Raw genomic sequence first — 21,295 nt, forward strand, 5'->3', positions numbered from 1 at the left:
CCCAAAACACATTCTGCTATTACTCCCGAGTATGGCGATACCACATGTGTGAGACTTTTACACAGTGTGGCCACATACAGAGGCCCAACATGCAGGGAGCGCCATCAGGTGTTCTGGAGCACCCAGGACAATTCTGACATTTCTCTCCTACATGTAAAAATCATCATTTATTTGCTAGAAAATTACATAGAACTCCAAAACATTATATATGTTTTTTTAGCAAACACCCTGGAGAATACAATGGTGGTCTTTGCAACTTTTTATCTCGCACGGTATTTGCGCAGTAATTTTTCGAATGCTTTTTTTTGGAAAAAAAACAGTTTTGTGCTTAAAAAAAAAAAAACACAGTAAAGTTAGCCCAATTTTTGCATAATGTGAAAGATGAAGTTACGCTGAGTAAATAGATACCTAATATGTCACTCTTCAAAATTGCACACGCTCGTGGAATGGCGCCAAACGTCGCTACTTAAAAATCCCCATAGGCGACGATTTAATTTTTTTTTACTGGTTATATGTTTTGAGTTACAGAGGAGGTCTAGGACTAGAATTATTGCTCTCGCTCTAACGTTCGCAGCGATACCTCACATGTGTGGTTTGAACACCGTTTTCATATGTGGGCGGGACTTACGTATGCGTTCGCTTCTGCATGCGAGCACATGGGGACAGGGGCGCTTTAAAAAAAACTTTTTTTTTTATTGTTCATTTTACTTTATTTATTTTAGTTTGACATTTTTTTCCCCAAAAATAATTTTTTGGATCACTTTTATTTCTATTACAAGGAATGTAAACATCCCTTGTAATAGGAATATGGCATGACAGGTCCTCTTTACAGTGAGATGTGGGGTCAATAAGACCCCGCATCTCACCTCTAAGCTGGGAAGCCTGAAAAAAAAAAAGATTCTGGCTTTGATCGTATTAGCGATTCGGTAGAAGCACCGGAGGGCGGAGGGCGGCGGGAGGGGGGGGGATGTCTATGGCTGGGTATTGCAGGGTATCACCGACTATGGCTGGGTATCTCAGAGTATGGCTGGGTATCTCAGAGTATGGCGTTGCAGAGTACTGCGTTGCAGAGCATTGCAGGGTATTGGCGGGTGTTGCAGAGCATTGCAGAGTGTTGCAGGGTATTGGCGGGTGTTGCAGAGCATTGCAGAGTGTTGCAGGGTATTGGCGGGTGTTGCAGAGTGTTGCGGAGTGTTGCGGAGTGTTGCGGCGTGTTGCAGGGTGTTGCAGGGTGTTGCAGAGTGTTGCAGAGTGTTGCAGGGTGTTGCAGAGTATTGCAGAGTGTTGCAGAGTATTGCAGGGTATTGCGGAGTGTTGCAGTGTTGCAGAGTGTTGCAGAGTGTTGCAGAGTGTTGCAAGGTGTTGCAGAGTGTTGCAAGGTGTTGCAGAGTGTTGCAGGGTGTTGCAGAGTGTTGCAGAGTGTTGCAGAGTGTTGCAGGGTGTTGCAGGGTGTTGCGGAGTGTTGCAGGGCATTGCGGAGTGTTGCAGGGTGTTGCGGAGTGTTGCAGGACATTGCGGAGTGTTTCAGGGCATTGTGGAGTGTTGCAGGGTATTGCGGAGTGTTGCAGGGCATTGCAGAGTGTTGCAGGGCATTGCAGAGTGTTGCAGGGCATTGCAGAGTAATGCAGAGTAATGGCAGGGTATTGCAGAGTAATGCAGAGTAATGCAGAGTAATGGCAGGGTATTGCAGAGTAATGCAGGGAATGGAGGGGTTAATTTTTGGTGAGCAGCGATGTGGGCACTGCAGATGCAGCCCACATCGCTGCTGACACCGATCTCTTCCCCCTGCGCTGTACCGATCGGTACAGAGAGGGGGAGGGAGGAACCGGCGTCATAACATGACGCCGGCTTGTTTACAAGTGATCACTCTGTCATTTGACGGAGCGATCACGTGGTAAACGGCCGCGATGAGCGTCCGTTTACCGTGATTCGTGATGCGCCGGGTCCACTGGACCCAGCGGTCACGGATGCTCTCGTGTGAGAGCAGAATTCTGGGAGGCCGTTAATTAACGGCCTCTCAGAGTTAAACAACTGCCCTGAAGCCGTTAATCGGCAATGGGTGGTTGTTAAGTGGTTAAAGCAGAAATCCAGTTATAAAAAGCAAGATGAAATAAACAGACAGTTAAAAGAACATAACCAGCGTTTGTTGCAATATCAACATCATTCAACCCACTTCCTATGAGCCTAGATCACCCTGGGCTCAGAGGAAGTCTCAGCCTGTGACTGGACAGTAAAAGGAGAAGCAGCACAGTGATGAGCTCATCTACGTCACTTTGCATTCTTTATCGTCATGCTTCTTGGCAGCACCGATCATAACTGATTGGTTTCTTATGCTGCTGCTTCTTCTCACACTTCAGCCCTGCTGTATATGGACTGCATGACTGAGGTTAACACCAAGTCAAATCAAAGTGCTTTCATTGTTTGCATTTAAAAATACTTTTGATGCTGTATTACAGATCACATATTATTTATGTGGTTTATCTCCCTAGAATTCAGTTTTATCATTTTACTAATAGAAACTGTATTCGTGAACACATACAAGACCTTATTGTATAATGTCTGTTCCTTTGGAAAAAGAAAATCATGTTTATCTTCAGGCTTTTCCAATGCTAGCTATTTTCTATTAACTTCCGTGGCTTTTTAAATAAAGCCATATACAGTTGTGCTCATAGGTTTACATACCGTGGCAGAATATATGATTTCTTGGCCATTTTTCAGAGAATATGAATGATAACACAAAAACGTTTCTTTCACTCATGGTTAATGTTTGGCTGAAGCCATTTATTATCAATTAACCGTGTTTACTCTTTTTAAATCATAATGAGAACAGAAACTACCCTAATGACCCTGATTATAAGTTTACATACCCCAATATACCGTGTATTGCCCCCTTTTCAAACAATGACATGTGGTATTTGTAGATGAGGCTCTTTATCTTCTCAGATGGTAAAGCTGCCCATTCCTCTTGACAAAAAGCCTTGCATGATCTGCACATTTGAGATTTCCCCAGAGTAGCTCAATTATATTGAGGTCAGGAGACTGAGATGGCCACCCCACAACCTTCACTTTATTCTGCTGTAGCCAATGACAGGTCAACTCAGCCTGTCCATGTACGTCCCATGTGCAGCTTCCTGGCTGATAAATGCAAATGTTCCTCCAGTATTTTTTGATAACATACTGCATTCATCTTGCCATCCATCTTGACCAATATTCCTGTGCCTTTGTTGCTCACACATCCCCAAAACATCAGCCACCCACCTCTGTGTTTTACAGTAGGAATGGTGTACCTTTCATTATAAGCCTTGTTGACTCAATTTTGGTCTCATCACTCCAAATGACTTTGTGCCAGAAGGTTTGAGGCTTGTCTCTGTGCTGTTTGGCATATTGTAAGCTGGATACTTTGTGGCATTTGCGTAGTAATGGCTTTCTTCTGGCGACTTGACCATGCAGTCCATCTTTCTTCAAGGGCCTCCTTATTGTGCATCTTGAAACAGTCACACCACATGTTTTCAGAGATTCATGTATTTCACCTGAAGTTATTTGTGTTTTTATTTTGCATCCCAAACAATTTTCCTGGCTGAAATTTTAGTTGGTCTACCTGACTGTGGTTTGGTTTTAACAGAACCCCTCATTTTCCACTTGTTGATTAGAATTTGAATACTGCTGATTGGCATTCTCCATTCCTTGGATATATTTTTCTATCCCTTTCCCGTTTTATATAGTTCAACTACCTTTTCCCGCAGATAATTTGACATTTTTACTGCTTTCGCCATGACTCAAAATCCAGAAACATCAGTGCAGCACTGGATGAAAGATGCAAGGGTCTGTCAGGAGTCCAGAAACTCATTGACCTTTTATACACACACACTAATTACAAACAGATCACAGGTATGGATGGTTACCTTTAATAGCCATTCAAATGCCTTTGTGTCAACTTGTGTGCATGTTATCAGGCCAAAATCACCAGGGTATCTAAACTTTTGATCAGGGTCATTTGGGTAGTTTCTGTTGTCATTATGTTTTAAAAAGGGCAAACACAGTTGATTGATAACAAATGGCTTCAGCCAAACACTAACCATACGTAAAAGAAATGGTTTTGTGTTATCATTCATATTCTCTGAAAAATGGCCAAGAAAGCATAAATTCTGCCAGGGTATGTAAACTTTTGAGCACAACTGTATTGGTAATTATTTACTGCTTGTTTGTTGGAGGCTTTTCCTCCATGACAATAAAGTTGCCTGTTGTTAAAATGTTGGAGGAATAGTTTGTCTAATTTTGTACTGCAATGTGCTAGGGTGCGGATCTATTTATCTATTTATTCAGCATTATATCAGGCTGATCCTTACCCCTATTGTTGATGCTTCCCAATAGTGTTTCTAAAGATGAGAGCAAACACAGCCAAAGAGGAAAGTTAAATGTCTTATCTTTATAAATGTTGAGATGCAATGCCTATTATACTCAAAGTGAACCTGCGTTTGTCCATACAGGACAAAGCAAAAGGTTTGCTTAAGGCAGGGGCGCTCAACCATTTGAAGAGCCCGGGCCACTTCAGTGATTTGGTAACTGGTAGCGTCTCACAGTGAATATAAATGGTTTTGAATTTCACATTTTTTATTTTTAAAACAATCAGGCTTATAATTTTCACAATCACAATCACAAGAATCACATTTGTTTATCAACCAGATCACCATTAATCCCACTCTCATGCTCATGTGTAACCATCCAAAAAAGCTCCAAACCAGCATTGCAGCCTTCACTATATCAGGGTCTTTGCAGCCATTCCTTGAATTGTTAAACTAAAGACTGTGAACAATTTAAGCAAAAAACAACAAACCAGGGAAGTGCATGCCCTAGTAGTGCGATAAACATTTTTGTTAAGCAGATAAAATGACACATAATGCACTCACATGCTCCTGGAATTACACCAACCTCATCATAGTCCTCTGTATGGATGCCACTAGATGTAATACACTTGGCTAAAGGCTCCTCATCCTGTGTCTATGTGTTAGGAAAGAAAGAGAAGAACAGGGAACCATTTGCAATAGCAGCTTGTGTATGACAGCCACAGAGATTAAGAAGGACCGGCAATCACCCAAAGAAGGCTGTGCTTGTTAGTTCAGGTTTGACGTTGCAGGCCACATCAGTTGGCTCAGCGGGTCACATTTGGCCTGTGGGCCACAGGTTGGGCATTCCCTGCTTAAGGTATGATTAAAGTGGATGTAAACCCTTGCAATCCACTTTTCACTACAGGTAAGCCTATAATACGGCTTACCTGTAGCTACCCCAGATATCTCCTAAGCCTGCACAGTTTAGGAGATATCCCCAGTATCAGAATGTGCCGACGCCATCGGCGCATGCGCACTGAAGCAACAGAACGTTTGTGCCGTTGCTTCAGCTAGTGTGCCATTACAGGCAACTCACACACGCATGCGTGGGAGTGACATCATTTCCGGAGCCCAAGACACCTGGAAGTAACTCCAGGAGCGATATCACTGTGCACTGGGACCACTGCTGGTCTAAGGTGAGTATTTTTTTTGTGGGTTTACAACCACTTTAAAGGCAAACCTTTGGATAGAGTAGTGAGGGAGGTAGACCCCAATCAGGCAGCTTTCTTTTTCACTGTCTGCTGCAGGCATGATAGTTCAGTCAGCTCCAGCACCCAGGGAGAACAAAAGAATCAGGTGGCTTTTTTGCAAAGGATATGGTAGAACTTTTCTGGACTTGAGTACAGGCCATAAAGTTGAATCACTAGGGTGATCTATAAGTAAATCTTCCAAATTAACCCTCTGTAACCCAGGGCTGGTACAGACAGAGGTAGCTTAGGGGCAGGCTTTGGAACAGTAGGGCAGGGATCACTCCACCCCCTACTCTTCCTGATGGAGACTGTAGGAGATCCAAAATCTGACTCCCTCAGGGTCTCTGGACACAAGTACTGGGGCAGAATTCACTACACTAGCAATGGTAGTAACCACATTGTCACACCAGGTTTGATGGTGAATATCTTCCCAGGTGCAAGACTTGCTCCCGAAATCTCAGTTTTCTGTCACTTGCTAAGCCTAACCACAGCATAAAAATCTCATCAAGTCCCTTGTTGGGAGCCAGAAATGAAGCACTACTCCTTTCAGGGCAGTGTAGAATGACCCTCAGAGTGATAGGCTGACATCAGTACTTACTGAAAATGCCCAATATTGGCTGACTTTTTAGGTACTTGATTTAACTGAATGAGCATTCCATGAATCAAAAAATTATATATAAAAACTTTCCAAATTTGTTTGTGCAAATTATGAAACCAATTTATAAATACATGAATATAAAATACCCTGATGCGCAAACCAAACCAATAAATCAATTCACGGTCTTTACTTAAGGTGAGAGGCTGGGGCATACTTAGTGGATGGTGGATTACGGATGGTGGAGGAGATTGTGACTACACCCTAAGAATTGAAGCTTGTCTGCAATTTTAATCACTACACTTTTTATTGCATGTCTCACTGACATTGAAGATTTTGTTTGCACATCCACATTTCTGCACTTTTATGAATTTTGGATTTTTATTTATGGACTTGAGGTTTACATATATAATCAATTGCACATGCACTTTTTTACACTGGATATTGACTTGAAGTGGAATCTATTTACCGTAATTGATTTTTTCCAAATTAATTTTTTATTGAATTTCACAAAGTACAATAATAGAAAGTAAATTCCATCTGTTACAATCCTAGTATAGCATAACAGAGATTGTCAGTAGTAACAATAACATCGGCACATAAATGCATAGATAACAGAAAACAGGTATCAGCAGCATATGATCTATGAGTGTGCCACTTAACAAGTTCAGTAGGGGTTATTGTGGCATAACATAGGGTAGGAGGGGGGGTAAAAAGGAGGGAGGGAATGTGAGGGGGTAGGGTCTTGAGAGCAACATTATATAATGAGGAAACCATCAATTACAGGTATATCAGCAAGAAAAGGTAATCATCAGGAATAAGATCAGTCTATCTTGGATGTGTACTATCTGTGCCATGGAAGCCATTTGGCCTGGGTTTTATTATATGAAGTTAGGCCTCTGGATCCTAAGAGTTCGTAGGTGGAGTGTGAATGGACTAAAGTGGTGACGTCAAGGATAGTAGATAGGTTTAGGGATTTCCAGTTTCTAGTTAGAAGCAATCTAGTTGCTAGAAGGATATGAGTAAGGACCGTGTGGAATGTGTAAGGTATATCTTCCGGAATTATGTTGAGTATAGTGAGTTGCGGTGTCAAGGATATGGTGACATTGCTTACTTCATGAATGAGTTGTGTGACGTTCGACCAGAGGGGTCCTATGCTTGGACATTGCCATAGGATGTGGAATAGAGTACCCGTATGATTACAGTTGCGCCAGCATAATGGAGCGGTGTTGGGTTGGAACTTAGCTAGCCTATGAAGAGTCAGGTACCAGCGAAGTGTGATTTTAGTCATCAGTTCCCATAAACCTGTGCACCGTGTAGCTTTATAAATAGAGTTTAACGCTTGTTTCCACTGGGCATCAGAAATTTGTAGTTGTGTGTCTGCTTCCCAGTCTAAGAAGGGTTTGGATTTGTAGAAGATATTTTTCTCCTGCAATAAGGGGTAAATAAGTGAGATACCTTTAACCGTGGAGTCATGGGTGGAATAAAAATTTCATAATTTCGAAGGCAGTGCTCCTTCTTTGTGGGTGTGTGTGGTCAAACAGGAACGTATCCTGTGGTACGTGAGAAAGTCTGAAGTGGGTGCCCCATACGCGGACTGGATCTCAGGGAAAGTTTTGCAGCCTGTGAGAATTCTAAGTTCATTCGTGGTGGAGGCCTGTGACGTGAGCCATGTAAGGAGGGTCAGATCAGGAGATAAGATTTGGAGGGTTTGGAGGGGTACCTGTAGGTCTTTCATGGGGGAGGATGGCCACTTACTGTTATGTAGTATCTTCCATGCAGAAATCGATGCCTGTATGGTTGGTGAATACAGGTGAAAGTTCGGTACTGATGCCAGGGAGCTATATAGCCAGCTTTTAAGGTCAGAGCCTGGTGTGGCATGATTTTCTATATCTCCCCATAGTGTGGTATGGGGGGGGATTAGTCCATTCTCGCAATTGGGAAAGGACGGTGGCTAAGTAATAATCCCGGATGTCTATATAACCCATACCACCCGCATGTTTATGTTTAATGAGCTTAGAATGGTTGCTTCTAGGTTTCTTACCTTGCCATATCTAGTTAGTAAGAGTAGATTGTAAAGAATTGAGATAGGATTTGGTTAAGGGGATGGGAAGGGTGCGAAATGTGTACAGTATTTTGGGCAGTATGAGCATTTTAAATGCTGCTAGCCTGCCTGACCACGAAAGTTCGAATTTGGTTAGGTTGGACAATTCTTTGATGAGCATTTGTTTGGTTTTGACATAATTAGATTGAAATAATCCAGATACCGATTTGGTGAGTACAATGCCTAAATATGATATACCATGGTCGGCCCAAGGGTATGCATATTGGTTTCGTAAAATATTGCTAGTAATAGCATCAAGACCCAGGTCTAAAATATATGATTTAGTTTCATTGACCTTATAGTAAGAAACCGAACCGAAGTTGGTTAGAACATGTTGTACCGAAGCCAAGGAAGTTATGGGATTGGTTAGAATCATTATGACATCATCTGCAAACAAATGTATTTTGTGTTCGATGTGACCTATTTTAAATCCTGTGATAGTGTTACAATTTCTGATATGTGCTGCCAGGGGTTCCATTATCAGATTAAAGATGAGTGGCGATAGGGGGCATCCCTGGCGGGTGCCATTGGTTATTGGGAAAGAGCGGGAGACTATTCCATCCATGTAAACTTGTGCCGACGGAGAAGAATATAAGGCCATGATTGCTGAAAATATATGGCCATTGAATCCAAATTTATGAAGGGTGGCTTCTAGGTAAGCCCAATGGACTCTATCGAACGCCTTCTCTGCATCCAGGGATAGAAGCAGAGAAGGCGTTCTGCTAGTCTCTGCATGGTGGATTATGTTTATTAATCTCCTTGAGGCGTCATAAATTTGTCTACCCTTCGTGAAACCTGATTGATCTGGGTGGATTAGGGTGGGCATAATTCGGACTAATCGGTTGGCTATGAGTTTAGCGAAAATTTTGGTATCAATATTGAGGAGTGAAATTGGCCTAAAGTTTTGTGGTGTATTAGGCTCCTTCCCTGGCTTCGGCAGTGTAATTATCAGAGCGTTAAGCATTTCATTGGGAAGAGAATAGGAGGAGGCAGCGTCATTGCACACTTGGGAGAGGTAGGAAGCCAAGGTAGTACTACATTTTTTATAGTATTCGTTGGTTAAGCCATCAGGCCCTGGCGATTTATTTGAAGGTAAAGCTGATATGATGTTTTGAACTTCCAACTGGGTGAAAGGAGTGTTCAGGTCGGATAAGTGTTGTTGTGATAATGTTGGTAGGTCAATTGTTTGTAGTAAGGTATTGATATCTGCAGGGGAGGGTTGGATTGTGTCAGGGTCATCTTTCAAATTATATAGTGTTTGGTAGTATTGGGGGAGTAGACGTTTACAATAGTGTATCTGGTTTTGTCAAGAGTGCAGTCCAGTGCCAGGTACCTTCCATCCTCGTCCACCATGCTGTTGTGTAGGGTGAAGGCAATGGTGTCCTTAATTGCTATCATAACCCTGTTACGTTTGTCTCGTCCTGAAGACTTGAAGATATGGGGAAAATGGCGGTTAGAACAGCGAGGTTCATCTAGCTTTTTAAAATGGGTCTCTTGGAGACATAGGATGTCACACTTGGATTGAAGGGCAGTCCTCCACATTGAGGATCTTGTCGCTGGATGGTTAAGCCCTTTAGTATTAAGGGAAAGGAATTTTGGCATATTGTATTGCAGGCGTAGGTGTTAGGTGTAGTAGTAGGTACTTACAGTAGGGGAGAGTCTCTTTACGGTGTCAGATGGTTCCTGGAGGCGAGTTCCTGTAGTCGTTGCAGGTATAATTCTCAAGATGGAGGCAAACCGGAGAAGAAAAGGGTGGAGGGAAGAGGTAGAGTAAAATACTACGTTAATTGTAAGCAGAACAATAAAGAACTGAATAAAACTGTAGCTTAAATCAGCCGGAGAACACTAGGCTGTGTAAACTAAGTGGGGTAAAAGTTTGTGGTAAACACTGCCCAAGCTGGGCACCGACCGGAGCAAACATAGCATAAAATGAAATGAATGAACATCGCCTGGAGAGATGCTTCAGCGAGCATTAGGGGGTTGTTTAGGATAGAGGGGTTGGGAGGGCCCTCTGCGGGTGTTGGACAGTGTGGCAGGCTCTTCCGGGATGATGTCCCATTGTTGTAGGAGCTTTATGCCTTCAGGGACTGATGTGATAACGTGTTTCGTTACATTTCTGGTGGCGATGAGTTTAGTTGGATAACCCCATTGGTAGGGGATTTTGTGGTTGAACAATGGTTTAGTAATGGTAATCAGCTGTCTGCGCAGTTGTCTAGTATGCTGAGACAGATCCGCAAATAACTGTAAGTCAGTGAACAGTTCAGGCAATTTGTTTAGATGTCGGGACTTGAACAGTAGCTGATCTTTGGCATGGAAAAAATGCACCCGCATCAAAACATCCCTGGGTATGGTTGCTGCTAGGTGTGGCGGCTTGGGAATACGGTGTATTCGATCAATTATGGTCTCCATCGGTGACAGGTCAGGTAATATAGTTGAAATAATTTTTCTGGCGTATGTGTTAAGGTCATGAGGCAAGACCGATTCGGGGATACCCCTGATTTTGACATTGTTACGTCGAGAGCGGTCTTCAAGGTCCGCCATCTTGGATTTTTTTTGTTCATCATGCGTGTGATCTTGGGCATCTACAAGGTCATTGACAGTGATAGTCAGGTCACCCATGTGATGTTCAATACGCTGGATTTTTTGTCCCAAGTGCAGCATATGAGATGAAAATTTATTAAACATGGATACTATCTCAGTATGTATAGAGGATTGTAAGGAGATGAGCATCTCCTTCATGGTAGTGTCCAGAACAGGCTGGTCATATGTGGAGAAGGCCGCAATGGCTGAGGGCTGATGTGAAGGTAAGATAGATGCAGGGCTTACCTCAGAGTTAGGCCCCGCAGGATCCAGTCGCATCCGTGCCTTTGCTGGGCTATTACTGGCCGAGGAGGGAGAATTATGTAGAGATGATTCAGGAGAGTGCTGCTGAAGAGGTATTGCAGGTTAGTCTGCATCAGGGAGGTCAGTATATGCAGTTGAATCTCTGACAGGGTCGCGGGCGCCACCTTGGATGTCTGTGTAAGGCGGCTGATTAAAGTAATCAGTCAGTTACTTCGGCGGCTGGTAATCCTTGCGTTTGCGGTTTGCCTGGGACATAGCTGGGCCCTGCGGCAGTCTCCCTGTGTGATTGGGGGTTCGTATAGGCAATCTGAGCGGCGATGTCTCCGATATAGAGTCCGGTCGGTGCAGGAGCTGAGGATTCAGACGTCCATCCTGCTCGGCGGTTAGCCACGCCCCCCCCCCCCCCCCTGTAATTGATTTTTTGATTTGTTTATGCATTATTCTATTCAAAGTTATTGAGTTAGCGCAACATATATTATAATTTATAAATCCATCATATTTACAAAAAATTACAAAATATAAATAAAAAAATTTAAAAATATTATTATAAACACTCTCTTCTTTTTGCAGAGAGTATCAAATGAGTATTTGACCACCCTTATTTAAAATACAATAAGCAATTCTTAGCCCAAAGACAGCATTCATTAAATTGTCATGTTTATTTTGTGCAAAATCCTCTTCTATGCATGAGCATATTATGATTTCTGTAGGTACCGGACACAAAAAATATGAGTGCTATGTGGATGACCCTGTGTCATGGCTATCATCATGAAAACTGCAGAGATATGAGACCTCATCGTAGCTGGTTGACAGTAATGAAATAATATACTGTAATTACATAGTAGAATACATTATGACTTACAGCAATGCATTTTCTTCAGCACATGTTCCAGAGGGAAGTGGAACTGTAAAGAGCTACCTTGCAAGGGCACCTGCTCAGTTGTAGGAGGATCACATATTACAACCTTTGATGGATTCCATTATACTACCAATGGGGACTGCAGTTATGTTCTGGCAAAGGTAAGAATAGTAATAAAACAAAAAAAATTCTAGAAAGATAATAATCCGTAATAAATAAAATATGGCATGGGCTATGTCCTCCTTTATGTACTCTTTTGGATGAGGTTGATAAATAGGACAGCCAAACAACTATGTAAATTGCATTTCTTGCCTATTTTGTTCCTGCCCTAAGGTGACAATGCTTACGCACTGTACCTATGGAACAACAGTGTTGCCTAGGACAGGACTACAAACATCTCCTCTTCTTCTCTTCTCCGCAACATAGAGGGGAGAGTTCTCCACTCCTCAGAGATAGTAGGGAATAATTTTATGGATAATGCCCCGTGCACATGATCGGACATTCCGTCAACAAAATTCATCGTATTTTTTCCGATGGATTTTGGCCCAAAATTGTCTTGCATACACATGGTCGCACAAAGTTGATGGAAAATCAGATCGTTCAGAATGCGGACAACACATACGATGGAACTATAAAGAGGGCAGTAGCCAATAGCTTTTGTCTCATAATTTATTCTGAGCATGAGTGGCACTTTGTCCGTCGGAATTGTCTACACACGATCGGAATTTAAATGATTTTTTTGTTGGAAAATTTTAGATCCTGCTCTCAAACATAATGTGTTGGACATTCCGATGGAAAAAGTCCAATGGAGCCCACACATGATCGGATTTTCCAACAACAAGATCCGATTAACATTTTCCGTCGGAAAGTCCGACCGTGTGTAAGAATGTGGCACAGGGGCAAACAGCACAGAAAGTTATCAGCTGACAAGATTATTACAAGATCTTTTTGCACTTATTGAACAGACTTAACCAAACACTTGCAATGGTATACTATATTTAATAAACTGAAAGGGAGCAAATAAGAGAAGTTCATTGTTAAAGTTCACTTATGTTTTAAGATTGTTGATATTGGGTAAACATTCCATGGAATAGCCAGCAATAGACTCCATGGGGTGAATCAAATTAAAAGTTTCCATTTGGTCTCACTAGATACCATGGCCTTTTTATTAGGCTGTAAAGTGATACTATCAAGCCCCATACACACTATCAGATTTTCTGCAGATTTTTGTCTTCAGATTTACCAAGACCATGTAGTAGAAGGGCCTGCCTGATTGCTTACAAATTGAAACTCCTAAAGTTTGACCTCATATTATGTGGTTTTGGTAAATCTGAAGGAAAAAATCAGCAGAAAATCTGATAGTGTGTATGGGGCTTCATAGTTATATATTTTGGGTGATCAAATATATAAAAAAAAAAAAAAAAATCATCAATGACAAGATTGGATTGCACTCACATAGTGCTCAGTGGATGCGGGCTTGCCAAGTCCAGGGAGAAAACAAAAACTTCCAGTATGACCCTAGGATGGTGAGCTGTGAGTACCATTGGCAGCGGGGAGCTGGAGCCTCGAGGGACCTCAGGGGGATGCCAGCTGGATAATTCGGCTTGAGGGTGATCTGGAACTGTAGACCAGGGAGCCGCCTACCACTGGAATCAGCCAATGAGAACTAATTTTGGAAACACGACCATGCCTCATTCATCATATATTTTGGGTGATACTTTATATCCTTGCATTGGGTAGTCTTCATTCTGTAAAGACAAATAACACAGATTCCCATGCACATTATGAAGCTTTAATTCTCTATTTTGTCATGTATTGCAGCACAGCACTGGTCATGACTTTGTGTTACTGGGAGAGTTACGGAGATGTGGAATCATTAAGAGCAAATCCTGCCTTAGAGGTGTAGTTCTGGTATTAAATGGAGGCGAAACTGTAAGTATGAGTGTGAAATATCAGCTTGTTTTGGTGACCCTCAGCTGTAACCCAGAAAGAAACATAGGCCCATCCCAACAAGGCCAGATGAAGTACCAATTAATATCCTCTAAAGTAGGTCACTGTACTATTAATCATAAGGATGATCATGTAAGAGTTTACTCGTAGAAGATGCTGTATGACACAATAAGGCTAATGCTGGATAAAAGGCCTGAGCAAGATGTGTCCTGCCTTAGCATGGTCAGACATCTCTGGTATGCTATAATTAATGTAGGGGCCAGTGGAGAAGATCACTTACCTTGGATGAATTTTAGATGGTTCCTGATGAAGATGCCAAAATTTAAGCCATGGATGGCCCTATCAGCAACCTCCTGCCCGATATCCTTCAATCTGAAACTTGAGGGAGCTGGGTAGAAAAAACTGCTGACCAAATAGCAGTTGAATCCAGTCACGTGCAGCCACTGTTTGGGTGCCAACTGTCAAAATACAATAGCTGGCACTGCGCATTTGTCCATTAATGTTGTTCGGCATGGATGGGGGAATCAATACATTTTTCTCATTCAGCCCTCAGAGCTGAACAAGAGGACTCTTACAGCATATTATCAGCTTAAAAGTGGGAAAGCGCAGTTGTACATAGATGATCCTAAGAGATCACTAACAGATAGCAAAATACATTTCAAAGTGGAAGCCAATTACTACATGTTGCAGCATTTACCAAAAGCTGCTGGGTGTCACATGAGTGCATTTTTGAGGCATTGTTCTATTATTTATTAAATAACTCCAAAACTTTTTTAAATTAAAGTCAATGCTATTGTTTTCAAACTGTCCCCTGAAGCTGACCATAGTGATTTCATAAATACCCATTAAGCCATGCAGCTTTCAGGACATAAAAGTTCTATTAATCTATTTGTTGGAATGGAAAGTAACTTGAGGTTGGACTAAAAACACTGATTGTGTAAGTTCCTAGTTTGTTTTTACGTTCATTTTAATATCAGATTTTCTTTTTTGAAGATTCTTTTTATTTTTGTCAGTTGTACCTTCCTTTGTTCCCTACACTATATTGTCAAATAACAGCTTCAACTCTTCTGAGAAGGCTGTCCACAAGGTTTGGGAGTGTGTCTATTGGAAAGGCTCTACAGGCTCATCTGTGCTGTGGGCACAAGGTGCAATCCAGTGGCTGGTCCATCCTAATCCACAGGGAGGTGGTTGTGGGAGACAAGATGTGCAGGTGGAACACAGGCGATGACGTCACAGGAAGCAGAACCAGGGGAAGCAACAGTTTCTTCCCCTGGCAACAGTTGCTGTGGATTAGGATGGACCAGCCACTGGACTGCACCTTGTGCCCACAGCACAGATGAGCCTGATTTTATTCACCTTCCTGTAAGTGCATTTATTGCTGTGTCATGAAAATTGTACTTATTTACTTATTGCACTTCCTTTTTGTTTCCTTGCCTTCCTATTATAGAGCTAGCTTCTCTCTAAGGATAGCTGCCGCCCACCATCATCTCCTTTTAGGATCTGCCATTGTTTAGCTTATCATATAGACTAAGGCCGCGTACACACGCGCGGACTGTTTGCCCAACCTTGTTCGTCAAACAGTTTGGGCAAACAGTCCGCTCAAAATTTGCATGAGCGGACTTGCCCACACACGAGCGGACTGTTTGACGAACAAGGTTGGGCAAACAGTTCGCTCAACTTTTGAAATGAACGGACTCGCCCACGTAAGGAGGAGGCAAATCCGCCCATTTCGAGCGCGTGTACAGGTAGGCGGGGCCCGCGAAGGAGACGTCGCGGGCTCCGCCGCCTGGAATGGGCTTAAAGGGGAACCCCAACGCCGAAAAAAATCGGCGTGGGGGTTCCCCCAAAGTCCACACCAGACCCTTGTCCGAGCACGCTACCCGGCCGGCCAGGAAAGGGGGGCGAGCGAGCGCGCCCCCCCCCCTCCTGAGCCGTACCAGGCCGCGTGCCCTCAACATGGGGGGTGCCTTGGGGAAGGGGGGGCCGCGCGGCCCCCCCACCCCAAAGCACCTTGTCCCCATGTTGATGAGGACAAGGGCCTCTTCCCGACAACCCTGGCCGTTGGTTGTCGGGGTCTGCGGGCGGGGGGCTTATCGGAATCCGGGAGCCCCCTTTAAGAAGGGGGCCCCCGGATACCGGCCCCCCACCCTTTGTGAATGAGTATGGGGTACAATGTACCCCTACCCATTCACCTGTGAAATAAAGTACAAAAAAAAAACACAACACATGGAAAAAGTATTTTATTGCACAGCTCCGGGGGTCTTCCGTCTTCGGGGGTCTTCTCGCCGGACTCCTCCGCTATGTGTGTGTAGCTCTTTTGCTAGCGGAGGAGTCCGGCTTTCTTCCTCCCCGCCGCCGGCCTCTTCTCCCGACTTCGGGGGTCTTGTCCCCCTCTTCGGTTCTTCTGCCGGGCCACCGCGCCTGGTCCGGTGGCCCGGTCTTCTGTCGCCGTCTTCCGTTCTTCTGTCGCCGCCTTCGGTTCTTCTGCCGGGCCACCGCGCCTTCTTGTAGCTCTTTTACAGGCGGTGGCCCGGTCTTCTGTCGCCGCTGTCGCCGCCGCCGCCTTCCGTTCTTGTTCTTCTTCTTGTTCTTCTTCTTGTTCTTCTCCTGGAGATGTTGACTCGACGATCTCTCCGGCCGGAATGCCAGAGCCGCGCTGTGCGGTCACTTATATAGTGACAATGGGGCGGTGTCACATGGTATATGTCACATGGGTTGGTCACATGGTGACCCCACCCCCTTACGATGTCATAGTCCCCATGTGACATCAACCCATGTGACCAACCCATGTGACATATACCATGTGACACCGCCCCATTGTCACTATATAAGTGGCAGCGGAGCGTGTCCCTGGCATTCCGGCCGGAGAGCTCGTCGAGTCAACATCTCCAGGAGAAGAACAAGAAGAAGAACAAGAACGGAAGGCGGCGGCGGCGGCGACGACAGCGGCGACAGAAGACCGGGCCACCGCCTGTAAAAGAGCTACAAGAAGGCGCGGTGGCCCGGCAGAAGAACCGAAGGCGGCGACAGAAGAACGGAAGACGGCGACAGAAGACCGGGCCACCGGACCAGGCGCCGTGGCCCGGCAGAAGAACCGAAGAGGGGGACAAGACCCCCGAAGTCGGGAGAAGAGGCCGGCGGCGGGGAGGAAGAAAGCCGGACTCCTCCGCTAGCAAAAGAGCTACACACACATAGCGGAGGAGTCCGGCGAGAAGACCCCCGAAGACGGAAGACCCCCGGAGCTGTGCAATAAAATACTTTTTCCATGTGTTGTGTTTTTTTTTTGTACTTTATTTCACAGGTGAATGGGTAGGGGTACATTGTACCCCATACTCATTCACATAGGGTGGGGGGCCGGTATCCGGGGGCCCCCTTCTTAAAGGGGGCTCCCGGATTCCGATAAGCCCCCCGGCCGCAGACCCCGACAACCAACGGCCAGGGTTGTCGGGAAGAGGCCCTTGTCCTCATCAACATGGGGACAAGGTGCTTTGGGGTGGGGGGGCCGCGCGGCCCCCCCTTCCCCAAGGCACCCCCCATGTTGAGGGCACGCGGCCTGGTACGGCTCAGGAGGGGGGGGGGCGCGCTCGCTCGCCCCCCTTTCCTGGCCGGCCGGGTAGCGTGCTCGGACAAGGGTCTGGTGTGGACTTGGGGGGAACCCCCACGCCGATTTTTTTCGGCGTTGGGGTTCCCCTTTAAGCCCATTCCAGGCGGCGGAGCCCGCGACGTCTCCTTCGCGGGCCCCGCCTACCTGTACACGCGCTCGAAATGGGCGGACTTTCCGAGCGGGAACAGTCCGCTCATTTCGAAAGTACAGCGGACAAGCCCACACACGGGCGGACTGTTCGCTCAAACACAGTTTCAGCGGACAGTTTTTCGGAATTTCCGAAAGACTTTGTCCGTCCAACTGTCCGCTGAAACTGTCCGCTGAAAGCCCACACACGAGCGGACTGTCCGCCCAAACACTGTTCAGCGGACAAGGTTGGGCGAACAGTCCGCGCGTGTGTACGCGGCCTAATGAACTGTGACTGTTGCATGTATAGAGGTACACATATCTCTGCGCTTACAGTTTTCCTTTTTATATATTACTCCAGAAGCGCATTTGTGAGGTCAGGCATTGATGTTGAATGAGAAGGCATGGCTAGCAGTCTCCACTCAAATTCATCCCAAAGGTGTTCTATCGGGTTGAGATCAGGACTCCGTGCAGGCCAGTCAAGTTTCTCCACCCAAAACTCGCTCATTCACGTGTTTATGGACCTTGCTTTGTGCACTGGTCCAATCATTTGTTGGAGGGGAAGATTATGGTGTGGGGTTATTTTTCAGGGGTTGGGCTTGACCCCTCCAGTTCCAGTGAAGAGAACTCTTAAGACATCAGTAAACCAAGACAATTTGGACAATTTCATGCTCCCAACTTTGTGGGAACAGTTTGAGGATGGCCCCTTCCTGTTCCGGCATGACTGTAAACCAGTGCACAAAGCAAGGTCAATAAAGACATAGGTGAGCGACTTTGGGGTGGAGAAACTTGACTGGCCTGCACAGATTCCCAACCTCAACCCCAAGGTACCTCAAGGTACCTCAAGGTACTTTCAGTGCACTTAAAAGTGCACTTGCAGGAAGTGCACTTGCATTTACTTGCACTTACAAGTGTACTTGCACTTGTAGTGCAAAGCGGATTTGTCTTTCGTAAATAACCCCCTATGTGCCTTTAGTAGAAGAACCCTAAATATTTTGAGAAATGATCATGTCATAGCACCGTTTTACCCTCACTTGTACATTAACTCTTAGGGTCTGTTCACACTGCTCTGTGGCCTAAACTGCTGCTGTCCACACAACATTATGGACTGCAGAGCTGTGTGGCAGGGGGCGGCGTGATGGGCAATTTATCACATCGCATTGCTTTCTTTTTTTTCATAATGAAGCATATAAACACTTCAGTCATACGCTACATTTGCTGTGCAATGACATGCAAGACCATACAGTGGGGTGCGGTTTTATGTAAATATGTTTCATAATGTTGCACTGCATTCTGGTCTGCACATGATGCACAGGGAGCTAATGTTGTCTGTGTCATTGCAGTTACCTAATTTTTCCCTGGAGAAAAAAAGCAGGTGACTGAGCCTAGTGTGAATGAGCCCTAAAAACATTTATTTTATTTTATTTTGACAAATACTTTGCAAAAAGTACTCTTCTGAAACCAGAACATGTTTTGATGGCTGATTGTCTTATATGCAGGTAGTGAATATTAAAGAAAATTGTGCCGTCTATCTTAATTGGATGACCATTCAACTGCCTGTTTCAGTTGGTAAGTATGGGCACATTTGTAAATATTAAATGATCCCCAACTCATACAATACTAGGAAAGGAAGAAGGAAAAAAAAACACAGGGGCTTAAAGGAGAGGTACAGCCAAAGTTTGTTTAGATGTAGTTCTCCTGTGGATCACAGGAGTGCAGTTCATTCTACACTCCTGTGACCCATTTTCAGCAGACAGCTGAAGCCCGCTGTCGGCTGACGTCACAGAGCTGGTCCAGGCTCATGAAAGATCGCAACCATATGGACGGCATCTTCCCACGTGCCTGGACCGACACCCGGCTCAGCCTCTCAGCATGCCACTGAGAGCCTGAGCTGCCCGCTCCCACCCCCACCACAGCCCAGCGCTCCAGTGAGCAAGAGGGGGCAAAGACTGAATGCATCCAAGATGTAGCTGCCAATGAAAATATACAGCAAGGATCAATATTATTTATAAATACAAGGCCCTTACATACTTAATATTGAGTATGACACATTTACATCACATATTGCAAGGGGAGCAAATGTCCAGGTATAAGTAGTACATGCTGAATAGCATAGTTGAACCAAGGCAGAGCCTATCAGGCAGTTTTACAGATCATGCTTAAAGAAAAACTCCCATAAAATGGTGTCATTATGTCATAAAAATCTGTGAATGTGAAAATTACAAGTACCGATAGCCTTTGCAGCTGTCAGCTTGTAGCTCCTAATGAACTATGAGGGCACTGCTGAGCTCTCTGGGTAGTTCACTGAGCTTCCTGTCATTGTGTAACTGCCTTCCGTATCGTAGGTAATAGGGCGGGGATTAGTGACACAATGCTGCCGGTGGTCTGGGTGGAGCACACACTGCATGGTGTAATAGACTGGTCACTGGAGGCAAAGCAGGAGAAGGAAGAGGAGGACCCCATGCTTTCCCAGAGCTGGCAGGATACTTTTCCTACTACCTCTATCCCCACAGAGGCACTGAAAGGCACAGGGGGACAATAAGGCAAAGGGTTGGGGTGCTGGCTGTGAGGAGGAGGCACATTTCCAGGGTTTTTTTTTATCCCTCTCAAAACCTGCTAGTTGTTTGGCCAGCATTGACAATAATTTGCTAATTCAAGAAAAAGAAGAGGACTACGATGTGCAAGGATGGAGGAAGTTGTGCCAAGGAATGACTCTAAATATGTAAAATGTGCTACAAAGTTCAAAGACATATTGAAAGTGAATAAAAAACATTTAATAATAGAAGGTTTGGCGTTTAAATGATCTCTTTTATTTGCTAAAAAGTTAGTAGAGATACAGTATAATCCTTGGATCCCTTCATCAAGCTTCTTACAATTATACAAATGTATAAGACCCCCATTCACACCTAAAATAAAACGCTCATCAAGCCAAATCCTATTCATTTTAATGAGTGTTCTGTCGCTTGGAGCAAAAGGCCTGAAGCTCAAAAAAGTGCATGAGCTTCTTTTTGGCAGATTACAAGCGTTTTTGGCTCCATAGACTTCAATAGAAACTACTGGCATGAGTATTTTACAAGCATTTTATTTTTCTCTGCTCAAATAGCAGCTCTCCACCCCTAATTTCATCTCCTCCCCCTAGTGCTTTCTATTGGCTAAACAAAAATACCGGAAGCTGTAAAACGTCTTTTTATACGCTTCTAAAATGCTTTATAAAAAAACTTGTAAAAAGCTTATAAAAAAAAATGCCAGTAGATCGATACATTCAGGTGTGAATAGAGCCTCAGGCTTGATCTAAGGCATCCTGAAAGTTCGCTGCATTCGGTGAGAGGGTCTCTTTAAGCAATTTATTCAATATCATTTGGGCTGCAGTTAAATAAAAATAACCCCATGTCTTAAAGCGGTAGTAAACCCACTGAAGTTTTTTTTTTTGACCTGCAAAGGAAAACGCATAATGCACCCCATACTAGCTCATTATGAAATACTTACCTTAGAACGTGGCCCCGACATCTCCGAGGGAGCTGACATGTTCCCTCGGCGTGTCTTCAGGGTATCGCGGCTCCAGCGCTGTGAGTGGCTGGAGCTGCGATATCGTCACTCCCGCGCTTTCGATTTCTTTCCGGCAGGGTCCAGCGTCTGCC

At 44.5% G+C, this 21,295-nt stretch overlaps 1 protein-coding gene across 3 annotated transcripts in view; it reads left to right on the forward strand.

The window, feature by feature from the left end:
* Positions 1 to 21,295, forward strand: part of LOC143935931 (mucin-5AC-like) — a 251,510-nt gene that overhangs the window by 87,832 nt on the left and 142,383 nt on the right. For all 3 annotated transcript variants that reach the window (XM_077460154.1, XM_077460146.1, XM_077460163.1), the window contains 3 exons: positions 12,000 to 12,138; positions 13,799 to 13,909; positions 19,157 to 19,226. In XM_077460154.1, coding sequence (XP_077316280.1) covers positions 12,000 to 12,138; positions 13,799 to 13,909; positions 19,157 to 19,226 — 320 coding nt within the window. The remainder of the gene's footprint in view (positions 1 to 11,999; positions 12,139 to 13,798; positions 13,910 to 19,156; positions 19,227 to 21,295) is intronic.

The sequence above is a fragment of the Lithobates pipiens genome, unplaced genomic scaffold (assembly GCF_037356315.1).
Source record: "Lithobates pipiens isolate NorthernLeopardFrog02 unplaced genomic scaffold, aLitPip1_a1.2 Scaffold_10, whole genome shotgun sequence".
In the NCBI taxonomy this organism is placed as follows: domain Eukaryota; kingdom Metazoa; phylum Chordata; class Amphibia; order Anura; family Ranidae; genus Lithobates; species Lithobates pipiens.